This window comes from Triturus cristatus, chromosome 6, assembly GCF_964204655.1.
Source record: "Triturus cristatus chromosome 6, aTriCri1.1, whole genome shotgun sequence".
In the NCBI taxonomy this organism is placed as follows: Eukaryota; Metazoa; Chordata; class Amphibia; order Caudata; family Salamandridae; genus Triturus; species Triturus cristatus.
Window position 1 is genome coordinate 1,484,822,388 of NC_140589.1, and position 15,316 is coordinate 1,484,837,703.

The 15,316-nt window shown below is 41.7% G+C and overlaps 1 protein-coding gene across 1 annotated transcript in view; it reads right to left on the reverse strand.

Annotated features, from left to right (window-relative positions):
- CLHC1 (clathrin heavy chain linker domain containing 1) overlaps positions 1-15,316 on the reverse strand; it is a 189,091-nt gene that overhangs the window by 50,531 nt on the left and 123,244 nt on the right. The window contains exon 9 of the mRNA XM_085612605.1: positions 13,248-13,422. Within this exon, the coding sequence (XP_085468731.1) occupies positions 13,248-13,422 (175 nt within the window). The remainder of the gene's footprint in view (positions 1-13,247; positions 13,423-15,316) is intronic.

Here is a 15,316-nt window from a genome sequence, read left to right on the forward strand (position 1 = left end):
AAATCATTGATCACACTCACCGATGATGTACCCAGAGTCAAAGGTAAAGCCCTTCCCGTGCTTTTATACGTAGATGATGTGGTTCTAATTGAACACACACCAAATGCACTACGCACTTTAGTACAGGGTTTTACAGACTTTATGGCTAGTTTAGATTTGAGCACTAATTTTAGGAAATCATTTATAATGTCCTGTTGGCCAGGGAAATATCCACTAAGCTCTATCTCTGCGGGTGATCAAAAATTAACTTGCACTAGCACTTTCTCATACCTGGGGTTGGTCTTTGCTGCAAACGGCACCTGGTCTGACCATGTGGTGTTTTGTAAGAATACGTTTTTAAAGGCCACCAATTCTATCCTCAGCCTTACCCACCCAAAAAGATCTGGGGTAATATTAGCGACTTTAAAGATTTTTAAATCACAGTGCATACCTATAGCAACAAATGGCGCAGAGGTTTGGAGGTATTGTTAAATGCCCCAATGTTGAAAAAGAAGAAAATAGATTCTGCAGAAAGCTCCTGGGTGCACCAATCTCTACTCCTCAGTATATATGCCATAGTGAATTAAAGCTGAACTACATTGAAAATTTAATGAGGGCCCGTCCCGCATTGTTTTGGCTAGCCATAATGAAAAACCCTGCAGCATCTCTCACTAGGGAGATAATAGAAGATTGCGTTAGCTGTGAAAAAGGGATGGTTATCCCATGGCTAGCTGGGCTGAAGAATAGCCTGGAAAGTGTCAAATTTGAAGGGCTGTTCTTAAACTCGAACACTACTGAGACCATAGACAAAAAGGTTCTTAGGTCCGCACTGCACTGTATGCACTTTATAGCGCGGAAAGTTTAGAGAGTGAATTAAAGAAACAAACTGTTGTTAATTTCATACCCATTGAGCGAACTGAACACCGCTTGCCCAGCTATACTACATTATCGATGTTGCACTGGGAGAGAGGACTCCTCTTTCGTTTAAGGGCTGGGACTGTAAAATATTTGCTCTGTTTTCCCATTGGGTATAATGCAAAACTCGATTCCCTGCCTTACGCATGTGATGGACAGAGTGGCCAGACACTCTTACATTTTTTATTTTTTTGCAAGTACTACATAAAATATGTACAATGGCTGCTAATACCATTTTTTTAAAAAAACTGTTACCTATCCAATTAGCAGATGCATTCAGTAGTATACTAAAATTGGAAAACGATGAATTGATTTTGCGTGTTGGTACTTTTTTACGAATAGCTATAGGGGCTCGCAAATCGATGTGTAATCCATGAAGCCCCTCTGTATTTTGTTTTTATTATAATAAACTTCTGATTATGCCACTGTAAATGTTCTTATTGTGAAGTCTATCTGTTTCTTGTTTCTTACACTATGAATTTTTGATCACGCTATTGCAATTGTTTCACTGTGATTTTAATGTTGTAAATGCTCTACTTTTATGGATATTGTGCTATCTGAATAAAGTACTTTGGATTGGAGCATCCTCCCTAATGATGATTTGGAATGGTATGCATCAATGGTTTGATAATGCAATTGTAGTCACAAATCACTGAAAGGTTACCCCCTTCTTAAAGGAGATGGTAACCCATGTGCAAAGGGGAAACTGCCACCACTGGACAGCTTCCTCCTAGGAACTGTGTTGACCAACCACAGAGGGAGCAGGCTGTGTTTATGAGACACTACCTCCTTCCCCGACTGTATTGTTTTTAAAGAAGCACTGGTTCCGTCAAAGAACAGGGGCTGCATTAAAACAAATGTTTCCTGTCTGGGAATGCAAACACCGGGATGCTGGTCAGCTGTTTCTCGCAGTCCACCATCACTGTATTTGCAACCAATCACAAGGGGTTGCACGTAACAACCTGCTTAATTAATATTCATTAGACAGGTTCTTCTGTGATCTCCTGAGACTGAAGATTGGGCAATCTGAACTGTTAGTACATAGGTTGTGCTCTGGTAGCTATAAGTCTGTATTTTTGACAGGCAAAATGGCCAGTTCTGACTCTGGTCTGAACTTGTCCATTTGGACTGCCAAGTCAATTCAGAGCCAATCCCAGTATCCTGAGCAGTGCCCCATCTTTTCCCTCTTTAACTACATTTCAAACAGGAAAAATGAAGTGTTGTGTTGAAGAACGGATGATAAGTAGAATATGAATGAGCGTAAAATACTGCAAAGGCGTATTCTTTTGCTTGAGAAGTTCCCTCGGCACTGTGCTGATGCAGACAAGTGAAACTGTAGCTACAGAATGGAGCTGTATATCCAGATGTACCCCACCCCAACACTTCATCCTGAGAGCAAGCTGGACTGAACCCCTGACCTACCTGTTCATCTGATTTATTTAATTTTATTTATGAGGTGTGGAGCTTCCCTTCAATAGGTTTCCTTCTTAACTCAGCAGAGGCCACTGATAATAATATGCAAATAGATAGAGTGATCCACCTTGTATTTAACCTTGTGTTACGGAGAACAGGACAGGAAGATTTTAATCTGTGTACTTCTAGGGCTCTTAGAGATGGGAGTTTAGTGATTGTGTCTACATTGAACCTAGAAAGATCTCATATATATGATTAGATTGAAATTAGTATGTGATATGTGTATTTTGCAGGTTGGAGTTACTGAACAAAGTGTACTAGTGTAGCTCTTTAAAAACAACTAAGCACAAAGCCTTGTTTCTGGTGTCAAACTGGATACAGGAATATGCCCAATGACTCAAATACAAAATATAGTTCTGGAAAACCTGAATTGAAACGCTGGCTTCCCAAATTGTGTGATCCTAGGTATATAGCTTTGCTTTACTGTACCTCAATTTCATTGGCTGACAAATTGAGACCATCTAGATATAATTCATTTCAGACTGAGAAGTATAAAAATAAACTAATTGCTTTTAAATGGTTTAAAAGGCCCTGATGTTGCTCCATGTATAACAAAAAAATTGGCCATTTGTCTACAACACATCAAACATCTCTCAGCTCAGTCATTACAACATTATCAGGACAAGTTATTGTTTCTGGAATCTTGGTAAATTAATTTTATCAAATTATTAACTTTAATAAATGCCATTCAAGGCCACTTCATGATCTTAGAATCGAATCTATCTTGTAAATGTTAAAGAAGTAGACAATTATGTTATTTGTCAGTTATTTTCATGGTGTGCTGCATAGTTTTCCTCTAAGGCAAAGACAGACACCTTGTTTGACTCTGAGTTGGCTCTCCCCATGGATTGGCTAGCTTGCCCAACTCTAACATTTCCGTGAGCACCGATTGCCCAATATGCATCTTTGGAGCACACATGTGGACCTCGGAGAGATCTCTTGTCTTACCCTTAGCTCCTCAATCGCATCATACTTTCTGCTGGGGAGCAAGGTGAAGTGCAAGGACAGATAACTGCAGAAATCAAGAAGGGGTTTCAGACCTCTTGCTTTCTGTTCCAGTCACTGTCTTCTTGACCCTCGGGAACTGGGCTCACTAGGGCAGTTCCAGGGATACAAATATGGCAAGATAAGAATACTACCCCTAACTGACGTCCATGAACATCTTCTATCATTGAAACTGTGGAGCTAATAATGTCTCTAAGGTCGTAGATCCCCAGTCTTTGTAACTTGAAGAACAAGTGATGGCCAGACTTCAGTTGTGAGATGCTGAGTCAGAGCGATGTCCAAATGCCGGCAGGGCTTTCTTCCAACACTCTTTCTGACACCAACACCCCACCTCCCATCGCCTTTTCTGTAACTAGTTAACTCAATATGTTATGTCTTGTTATGTCATGTCATGCAACAATGGACTTATCACATCTTGGGACTGACTACTACTAGATAAACCTCTGGAGCCTAAAAGGGAAACTTAGCTCAACTTAGTTAAGATTCTCCTAGCACTTTGATGCACCGTCTTGGCCAAAAACGCTATAAAAATACAAACTGAATTGAATGTGAACTGAATTTATCACCTTCCTGAACTTCAGCCAGCTTGCATCGAAAAGAATCTTCTTCCCACATAAGTCTTCTGAACGGTCGCTAAAAATAAAGCCTCGAGTTTAATTCAATCAAGGTTTTAAAACTAGAAAACGCTGTGGATGCAGCTGAATACTTTTTTACTGAAATGTACTTAACATTAATTTTTTTAAATCCAAAATCATGATCTGAAAGAGAAATTTGTAATACCTTAGCTGGTAGCAGGAAGCTAAATGTGGGGCTGCATACTCAACGAAAAAGCACATTTTCAACCAACTTTTGCTTACGCGAGGCACGTATCAGTTGATGCAGTGGTTATGGATGTCATCATAATTCTTTCAATTAGCATTACAAACAGGTTAATCAAAGACACTTATTACACTGAGCATCCCTGTAATACCAAGGCGCCCTCGAGTGCCTGACATCATGACACGTACCATGCTTTGCATGAAAACCAGCTGTATCCAAGATTCAAATTCTGCATATCTAAAGCAAACCCTCACATGTGCAAGCTTAGTTGAAATATTTAAATAAAATTATAGGTTCTCTAAGATCCTGGCTTGTAATGAAGGAGGCAGCTGCTTAAATAACAAGATTAAGTCTTTATCCGAGAGCCCCACCTGTAATTATATTCATGCATGACAGCTGCAACAGGGTTCTTCTTCTGCTATAACAAAGATTTCAGCTCTCTTTCTGCACAGCATCGGAATGAAATCTACCTTTTCTGTCAGATTTCCTTCAGTGTGGAAAATGCATGGCTAGATATGTTTAGACATTTGGAAAATTATATTGTTTCAAGGTTAATTCATCTGAAAGGCATACATTGGGGATAGGCTTCATTATTAAAAGTCAGTATCTCGCCTGAGTTCCCCATCCTTATAAAAGTCTAAAAGAGAGATTGCATTTCCAGTTGAAACAAAGCAACAACTGTAGAAACGCAACGGTCGCTAATTTACAACAAACAAATTCCTGCTTGAAGAACTTGTCCTTTTCCAGCTACTGGCAGTACCCTGCCTCGTTGAATTCATGCCCACATTACTGCTTCCCCAAAAATGCTGCTTTTTTTCTCCAATTCCAAAATAATACATAATATGGAGTTGCGTTAAAATGCGGATCTCACTATTCAAAAGATCAGACATGAGGAATAAGTGGTCCCCAAAGTATCTCACTTGGTGGGGTCCTTGAGTTCAAAAAGATGACTATATCACTGGTAGTTTACCATACACAGTATGATTCAGGTAGCATGAGCAACTTCTAGCTGATATCATCTCTAAGTTTAGTCAGATCAAAGAAAGAACAAAGGGACCGCTGTACACACTTTTATGGTCACAAATTCTGTGATTTTCAAAATCACAGGATTTGCGACAGCAAAACTGTGTTTTGAGATATACAAAACCCCTTTTGCGAGTCAGAAAACTCTTTCCAACTTGCAAATGGGGTTCTGCGACTCTTTAAGATTCACAATTAGGAAGGGGTGCAAAATAGTTACCCTCCTAAATGCAATGTGGACTGCCTCATATTAATGGTTTGTGATCACCATTCTGGCTGCACACTATTGATCAGACATTGACACACAAGTTTTGGTGGTATCTGATTCGCAATGGGGAAGCGGTCCCGGAGGCATAGCCTCTCCTTTATTATAAATGTTGGGCGGCTCCCTCTGATGTCTTCCCAGATGGAAACTTTTTTTTTAAGCAGATCCTGTGCTTTTAACTGGCACAGGCTGCTTTAAACTAAAATGTTTTCCGGGACTGCAAGCACAAGGATGGAAGTCTGCTCTCCCATGTAGGCCACCTTCTTTACATTCCTAGTTAATCACAGCGTAGTCGAATATAACAAACTGCTTCATTTATATTAACTTGGCAGGCTGTTTCTCGACCTCCTGAGAACAAGCAATTTGCCATGTGACCTATTGAAACATAGGTTGCATCGCAAATTGTATCCCTGTTTGCAAACTAGTCCATGTGCAATTTGCACATCCTGGTCTGGGAACAAGGATTAGTATGGCCAACCTGGTACAAAACAAAGCTCCAAGTTTTTTTATAACTACCAAACTGCAAACTTGATCACCTAGGATCAAAAAATGTAACATTAAAAGAGGCCAGCAAAGAAGACCCATTAAGTCTTCCCACAGTAAGTGATTGGTTAGATTCTAGTAATTCTGTAATGCTTTTGTCTCCACTTACTCCAGGGAATACGTTCAGCTAAACACCAATGTAAATGATAGCACGTACCACTTAGACAAAGGTTTCTAGACTAAGCTAAGAAGTACAACTTTCTGTCAAGGTCTGGGTGCTGAGGTTTGTGTAGTACCCTTTTTGATTACCCTAAGAAAAGGTAACTGCTCCCAGGATCCACGGTGCCACCTAACACACAACAGTATAGGTAAAAGGGCAAGTGTCTCCTTAAGAGAGTAGCAGTTCGGAAGAAAACCCCACAAAGGGAATAACCTTCTCGGCAATCTTGTAGCACTTGAATGAAGATGAAGATTAATGCTGAAGAATAAGCAAGGAATCAAACTCACCTTGACAGCAGGACGGACTCAAGAGCCAAGCAGGAATCCCCAAAGTAAAGTTCCAGGAGAAGATCCTGTTGTATCTGTGCCAAGAATGGAGGTGAGAGCCTACCGGAGGCCCTTCACGGGCTGCAGAGGAAAAGCACTGATTGTGTTGTCAGGCAGTGGAATCTAAGATGCCACGCTCAGCACGAGGCTGAGTGCCCACACTGCCGGGACCGCTCCCATGCGTCTGTGCTCGCAGCTGCCTGAAGGGGTTTTCCGTTAACTGTCTGGAATACAGGGCGAGATTGGCGACAGCAGGATTACAAAATGTAGAGCTGGGTGATAGATGCCAAACTGGGCTTCTTCTGCTGCTCTCAAACAAACATCATGATTTACAGAAAGAGGGTGTGGTCAAGGCTTAAAACATGCCTTTTCCAACATGGTGCAATGTCCATAAAATGTTATCTGAGTATCCCAATTCAAGATTGAATTATAGTGCAGGATCTCCCTTATCAGTTTTAACCTTTATTCACACCCCACCACTTCATGTCACGAACCACATCACCCACACTCATTATACGGCAGCCCCTAAAAAAGATCTCCACCAAAGTGACCCTTCGGGGGACCCGTAGGACATTGCAGCGTCTGCTCGACGAGGAGCACTGCCCTATGATGAAGCATGACATCCTCTAGGGGATGTGTGAGGGCAATATAAACAGTACAGCTGCTGTCCTCATCCATAACTCTGGTCCAGGAACTCTCCGCCACTTGAGAGACCCTGCCTCCTTTTACCTTAGGAACATTAGCCCCCTTTTTGACGATTAGAACCATTATATGAGCACAGACGTTTTGTACCTCTAAACCAAGCTCCCTGTGCCCCTGTACCCCTTTCTCTCTTAGAAGAGGGGTCTTATTGATACAGCTTTTGCCTGTGAAGCCAGTTTCGTTAAAACCTTGTATACAGAGGCAGTACTATGATATAAATGCTTTGCAACAAATTTGTCTTCATGCTTCCAGTTCTGTCCCTGATTTTTGGTCCTTGAAGCTAGAACTTTCCACTGGATTCTATGTCCTTCAGGATGAGTTTGGTGCCTTGGTATTCTCTTAAATTCTAATCTCTAACTTCAATCAAGATTCATAGACTTTTCCTTGTAATTAGGAGCGTCTTACAGAGAAACTTGGCACTTTTCTGTGAAGGATGTCACTGTGGCTACTGGAAGGAGTCCTCCTTTCTATGGGCAGTGTATAAGGGGACTCAACAGACTGTCCAATTGTTTAGACTCTGATAGTCTAGCACTGCTAGAAGTAAAAATCTGGGATAAAGAAGACGGCAAAAAATAAGGGAACAAATGTGTTAGAGTGCGTATTTTTGTTATGATTGCCTCCCTTATATATTATTCAAACAGGAACTAACACCACAGGAAAAGGCTCTACTTCATCTTGGATTAGAAACCTCGAATAACATCTTTTTAAACAGATCGCCATCTTGAGAAGGGCTAGTTATAAGACTCATATGCACCTCTTTGCAGAAAGTCGTGATTTTCATTTGGTAAACAGAGAAGCCAAAATTTGACACCCTTCTGCACTGAATTCCAGAGTCCAGGCACCACCTTTTATGTCTGGTGCTCCAAGCAGCTCATGGAACACACCTCCTGCTGACCACAAGCGTGAAGAACCCAGTGCAGGCTAGGGGTGCAAATGCTCAGCCATGCTCTGAGCACAGCATCTTGGAACACTCTGCCAGGCAAGCGTCGCACCCTTCTTCTCTTTTTTAATTCACATGGGCTTTGGCAAATTCCTGAAATTGCTCTTGGCATGGGCATAACACTTTCCTTCCCGTTTGGAAATCATAAAAAGATAAAAACTGAACGATGAAGCTGTTAATTTGCCAAAGCAGTGAAGCTGTTAATTTGCCAAAACAGAGTGGCATAAAAATGCATTTAGTTAGAGAATTAATGGATGATAATTGCCCCTATTCCTCTACCACCTACAATCTACATACGCCCTCTCTGGCCTGGAGTGGTATGCATTTCTCCAACTTAAATGCTCCATTTCCAAACTAAACATCATTCAAGACACTCCAGATATAATGCACACTCTATTCCACATACAAGCCAAAGGCCACCTAGCTTAAGCAATATATAAATGTGTGATCAAAACACTGACAAACTCATAGCAGAAAATAAAACAGGATTGGATTTAGTTGTGAGTCGCCAGAAGTGGACTATGCAAGAATTGGCCTACAAGGCAGACATATTCAGGTTAATCTTCAAAAGTAAAATCATTGTAAAGTTTTCACAAATGAGGATTCGTTTCATACATTGTAGTCAATAGACTCCTTACCAACTTCTCAAAGTGGGCTTGCAGAGATAGAAAAATGTGGGCATTGCGGAGGAAATTATGGCCCCTGACCAATATGATGTCTGAATGTTAAATTAAGATCTGCCCTTTGAGGGAAGCAGTTTCTACCAAAATTAATCAAGTCTTGAGGACCAAGATGAAAGTTAATCCCATATGGTCTTCTTTAGGGATGGTTGCTAATAGATCTTTAACACAGATGCAAAAGAAAGATGCATTACTGATGGACTCAGTCACAACTGGCCTCCAAAACTATGCTTAACTGGAACAATACTGAAAAACATCAGTTCATGCTTGGTGGGATTCAGTCTGTATTTTCCACAAATTTGATAATATCATGACAAATATGTTAAGAATCAAATGTATCCCCCAATCGGTGAGAAACATTGCATCCCAGACATTGTCATTCAAAAGGCCCCAAATATCTCACTTATGTTTGGGTAGAGATCGTACTTTGATTAAACAGGCATTCAACTCAATGCCCTCTGTGTTTGTCATTCCCATATGACTTAACCAGACCCCACCCAATTTCACTCTCAATATAAGGCTTTAACTCTGGAACAGGCTGCAAAACGAAACAAGTATCACAACTATAGGTCACACACTAATCAGCCAAATTGAAAGGAGGATTGCATTGCAACATCAATGCCCCAGCCAAGCCATTAAAGAATCGCTATTATAGAAGGTTCCCACCTTGCTGTCAGTAGAGGAAATAGCAGCATGGCTGCCGCTGGCCACGGACCGATCACGGATGGGAGCAGACAAGCTTGCCCCAGGCATGCCTTTGGCGAACCAGTAGCACCTCCGCGGTGTGTTTTCACTGCTACCAGTATTATGTGGGAGTTTAGAGCACCCTACCAGGTTCTTGGTCACTAGAGCGCTCCTACCAAAATGGTGCCTCAGTGTGGAACCCAAAATATATTTGAGACAAGCATTGGCAAAGCCACTAGGTCTCTGCAATCTGAGAGCTATTTGCGTTGTCAATGTCAATGTTGTTAAACCATGTTGGATAGCCGTGGCATCGTACCTAGTCTGATAAGCCCTTCTCAGCCGAGACCTAATGAATGATAGACAGCAGCAGCATTAGGTACGTATTGCCCCTAAGTGCGGTAAAAACAGTGCCTTGCCCTGCGGCCAAATATATAAATGGCAATCACACTCAGTGTAATCTTTTCACACAGATCCACATTTCCACTCACCAGAAGAGTGTGGCTCTTATTCATTGTTTTCACTCTGGCAACAAATGCCCACTGATTCACATGAATACCTCTCCTACACACCTTTAACAAATAGAATAACCTTGTGAAACGGAGTTAAGAGCATAGTGTACTTAATTTTGAAGCATAAATACTGCATGTAGTTTGTGCCATGCATGGGTACGGCTGTAGGCAGTGTATTATTATGCACTGGTATTTCCACTATCTTGCTTTGCGACGAGTAATGTAGAACACCATTAGTATCGAATTAATAAACACGACTGAGGGATACTAGTTCTCTGTTCTGATAAAGCTGTTTATAAATACGAAAGTCTGGCTGCTGACACCGAGGGTCCAGCAGCAGCAGAGGTAGATTACCTGGAAGTTATACTGGAAAAAGAAATTAGGTCTGGTTTCTTTGACACTGAAAACCCACCAGGACATACAGCTATCTCTGTTGACTTGTTCTCGCTGGAGTATGCTGCATATACACAGTTGAGAGGTGAGGCGTTTCCTGTCCCATCAACATCTACGCAAACCATGCAAGAGGGATCTGCTTGTGTGCTTTTCTAGTACTTGACTAACTATGTTTCCTAACACAAAGTGAGTAGCCACTGGCATTTCTGAAGGCAAGATATCGAAATCACAAGTCATCAGCGAAGCCTAAGAGGGGAAACTATGTTAAGAACAAGACCTGCACTCCAAACTCAAACCCAGCCATCAATCAGACCTTGGAGCGGCACTATATCATATTCGAAATGTGGAGAGCGAGTAATCCACTGCATTACACCATGGAGGCTGCACATCAGTTACCACTCTCGCTAAACAGGTTTCAACTCAAATTTGCCGAGCACAAACCACACCTCAGAGAGGGCAAACCACGCCTCAACAGTGTTGCAGAACTGTACAGCAATAGATTAATGCGAATAGAGCTTATTAACAACGGAATGTCAATTTGCATTTGACATAGGAGAACAGTAATAAAGTTTAGCATCATGAGCACCGCACATCAATACAGATATAATACATATAAGGGTGCTCTGCAATACGGTATCTATTTACATAGCGCTGCAAGGGAGATGCAATACATTAATCAAGCAAAAACAGTTTAAGTAATTTGTTACGTGTTTCCACAAAGGCCGGTGTGACTGAGGAATGGCCAGTCACACACTAGGTTAAAATAACCACAGGACTGACCATGTATTATCACCATCAGTGCACTTCTAGAGACACTGGCTATGTGTGAATCTCATGATTTCCCCAAAGGCCAGCTGGCCTCTGAACAGATTTCTGTAGCTAGACATTCTCACACACCAGGGCTGTGAAGAGGGGTTCAGCAGCACACTACAGCTCGTGGACCGGCAGATGATTTATAGGTTGACATAGGTTTCTGTTTATTTCTCTTGACAAAAGACCTCCAGAATAATTTCATGTTTGTCTGAGTTAAAAGATGCTGCCGCTGAGCAGTGCAATGGTTTTTACGGATTTAACACTTTTGCTTCTTGGGAGTAAGAGGCTTCTCCATGCTGTTTAAGCAGGCCAAAGGCTTACCGAGGCTGCAAGCAGGCAAACTAGGCTTCCGTCCTGCAGTTTGGTATTGGGTGAAACGGGCCCATCACACCCCTGTACCACTGTGCCCGTTTCCCCAATGATGACTATGCTCCTGAAGCAGGCTTATGGAAAAGAGAATGAGTGGTTCTGGAGATGTTCTAAACCATGAAAAGATAATAGCCTCAGTCGCCAGTGTTGTCACTTGGGCGGGCCAGATGGGGAGATGGGGCCCAGTTGCATTCATTCGTGCCCTACCCATCCGTTCCTTTGCCATCCAGCCGTAGTGTAGTGCAGCCCTCCTCATTCTCGAAAGCCTGTGATCGGGAAGAGGCATGGAGGTCATTTTCAGCATCCCGAAGTTTATCAGAAGTAATTATAATTGTGCTCTAGATGCAGTATCTAGCAAGGTCCACTGCTGTACTATATATAATGCTCATTATATCCTCGTACTCAGTGGTGGAACTGCATTAAAAACAAGCAATGATGGAAGGGTACAGCAGTGAAGTGGGAGCGGGTTGAGGGATGGAACAGTCGCCCTCAGAAAACGGCGCCTGACATTTGACCTCAGTATCTAAATGCACAGCAAAAGTGACGAGATAAGAACAAGATTTACAGGCCTCTTTACATAGGAGTTTGGAGTGAGTGAAAACATGTGCACTCATGTTAGGTGCTCTTTAACAAAGAAAAAAGTAGTTGCTGAAACAGATTCTAAAATCAGAGCAGTGGAGGGATAGTGCAATTGGTCTATGCTCTCGCTGAGGGGTAAACACAGGAAGAGGCTGACAAATGCATGCCATGGACAAATGGGGAGAAAGAATATGAGAGCGACGATAGAGCCAGCAAATGGGAAGCCTAAGGGCGGGCTAAAGTCCACTAAGTATATACAATATGTCTCTTCGAGACAGCACATGAGCTGTCTAGCCGAGACCTAATAAATGGCAGACCTATTTGGCTTTCAGCAGCGGCTCTGCTTCCCTTACTAATTCCCCGCTCACACAAATTCAATAAAATTTCATTCTGGAAATTTAACAAAATACCTTTAAAAAATATAAAATGACTAAAAGAATTTTTAAAAACTATAAAAAAACGTGGTGGAGGATCAATTACCTGGTCACGGACAATCTCCTGTTAGCTTATAATATTATCATTACAAGTTAATTAGCTTAACAAAAAATACACACATTACTTTAATCTATCATGTTGAAGCCAAACGTCCTAATGACCCTACAGATGCATTTTTGAATGCGCCATCTGCCATTATTTTACAGAAAAAAAGGGAGGGGGCACACTCTCCTGCCTTAGCTGCCTCTAGCTTACAGCATCTGAACAACCCCCATCAAATGTCAGTACCAAAGTCCCAATGCAGAAAAAGGTGCAAGTGCTGTCACTGTCAGTAGAGGACAGTTCGAGCACAAATATGAGATGAGAAGTTTTTTAAAAACTGCATTCTTTAAGCTAGTATTAAATAATATGCTTGTACAATTCTGTGACAAACTGCTACTCAAAGGAGAGCATTCATCAAATTAAAGCTAGGATTATAAACAAAATGAGTTATATTATTTAAATGCTATGCAGACTCACTCGATGTAAGACCAGTGGAAACAGTAGCACATGATAATATGCACATAGTGGTGTACTTATAAGAGCTACTGAATTATTATGCAGATGCTCAGGTGAACAGACTTTAAACGGGTTCCTACCTTTGCTGTGTGATCCAATGTATGACAAGATCGAGTCTTTTTTGCATCAAAGCACATTTTATTCCTTCAAGTGTCAAAGTAGCAGAAACGGGGCTTTTGAAAGAGGAACTTGAATTTATAAGAGCCTCAAAAAACAGCATCAAAGGTGAAACTTTTCCTTCAACAGCAGGAACAGCTGAGAATAAATTAAAAGCACTGTAGTTAGAATGCTTGCAAGCATACAGAGAAAGTATTAATATGCAGTTCTGGCAATGTTGAGAATGGGGAAGCATTCTATAACAGAGCATGGACTAGGACTCAGTACTGTGTAAATACTGTATTCCACTTGTTTTATTCAAAAATGACCAAGCACTTTTTTCCGTTACTGACTTTTGTATTAGTACCTTCAAAACAGCTGAGCAAATACCTCACTGCTGGAAGAAACGTGTCCTTGTCTATGGCAGTATGTGGAGGAGTTGCCTGTATTGTGCCGTTTCTCCTACTGCAGGTGCTCTGCTAAGTGCACCCCCCCCCCCCCCCATCCTCTTGACATGAGGGGTTCTAAGGCTCAAGGTGGGCCACACTCATCTAGCACAAATCTATTATCAGGCTGAAGTATCCTTACCCTTCCTATTTCTTACAACTTCTGAGTAAGGTCGCCCACCCCTTGCTGGGACAACTACCTTGAGTGAGTATGTCAACTTCTGTCAGCCATCCACTTTTCCACCAAGTCAAACTTTGAAACTCATGTTGAGGATAGTCACAGTGGGAGGTGAGTCTATCATAGAAGGCAGGCGTAAATACATTCTCAAGCCTCAGTTTGCCTTAGGACAAGATGGTCAACAGGTGCTAGATGAGACCTAGTGTACCAATTATGGCACAGCGACAGCACAGTGTCACAACTGTAGTCTGTATGTTCCAGCTAGGGGGTAGTGATCCCCATCAAGCTGATCAACCCTAGGATGAAGGGAACCTGAACTAGATCTAGGACTTGCAGTGGGTTTCTAACTCCCAGTCATGACGGAAATAGCAGATGTGGTCTGAGAAAAGCTCAGAGCCTGAGAAGATAAGAAGTAATCATCAAGAAGAGATAAAACTGTTCTCTTTCCTTTGTGACAGAAAGCCTAAGCCTTCTTCCCAGTTCAGTGAACCCAAGGTTGAAATTAGGCCAAAGAGTGATTCTGTCTATGACAAGGTGCTAAGAGGGATCCTGTTCCCACTCTTGCCACCTTGGGTGTGGCCTCCATACTTCTGACACTTCAATACTTCTGAGGCAGGTTCCTACCACCCAACCTCAATCCCATTTTGCCATCAAGCACTAGCGCTGTGCAGAGAGGTTACCATCGCCATGACAAGGTTTCAGCTTCATCCTCTTCCGCACTGAGGGTCAACAGATACCTTTAGAGTGAGAAAATAGTAATTTGTGCATCAGATATCAGCACAAAGTAGCTTGGAACTAAAGGAAAGATTCTTAGGGCACATGCATCAAGCCTGCATTTTGCAATTCCCAAATAGTGAATTTTACTACTTCGCTATTTGGAATCGCAAAATGGTATGCATGTAGGAATCACACAAAAATGTGCGATTCCTTAACATTACCCAATAGCGATTCGGAAATTGCAAATCGCTATTAGGTAATATGACTCCATTCATTCCTATGGACCTACAGACCCATAGGAATGAATTGTATTGCATTTGTTAATTGTGATTACCAAATAGGTAATCGCAAAGAGCAAATGCAAATCCAAGGGTTCCTAAGACCCCCCTGAAGCACCCAACAAAAAAAGGTAAGTGTGCACATGTAAAGCACACACATGCCCCTAAGGGCATGTGTGCGCTACATGGCACTTTGAAAAATGCATTTTTGTGCATTTTTCAAAGCATGCACATATTGCCATCAACTTGAAGTTGATGGTAATGAGCATTTCCTAAATGCACAGTTCGCATTTAGGAAAGGCTACAGGCATCGGCATTAGGGAATCGCAAATTGTGATCCCCTAATGCATTAGCAATTTAGGTCATCGCAAAAATTGCGATTACCTAAATTGCGAATGCTAAAACCTACATGCATAGGAAAAAAGGCCTAATGT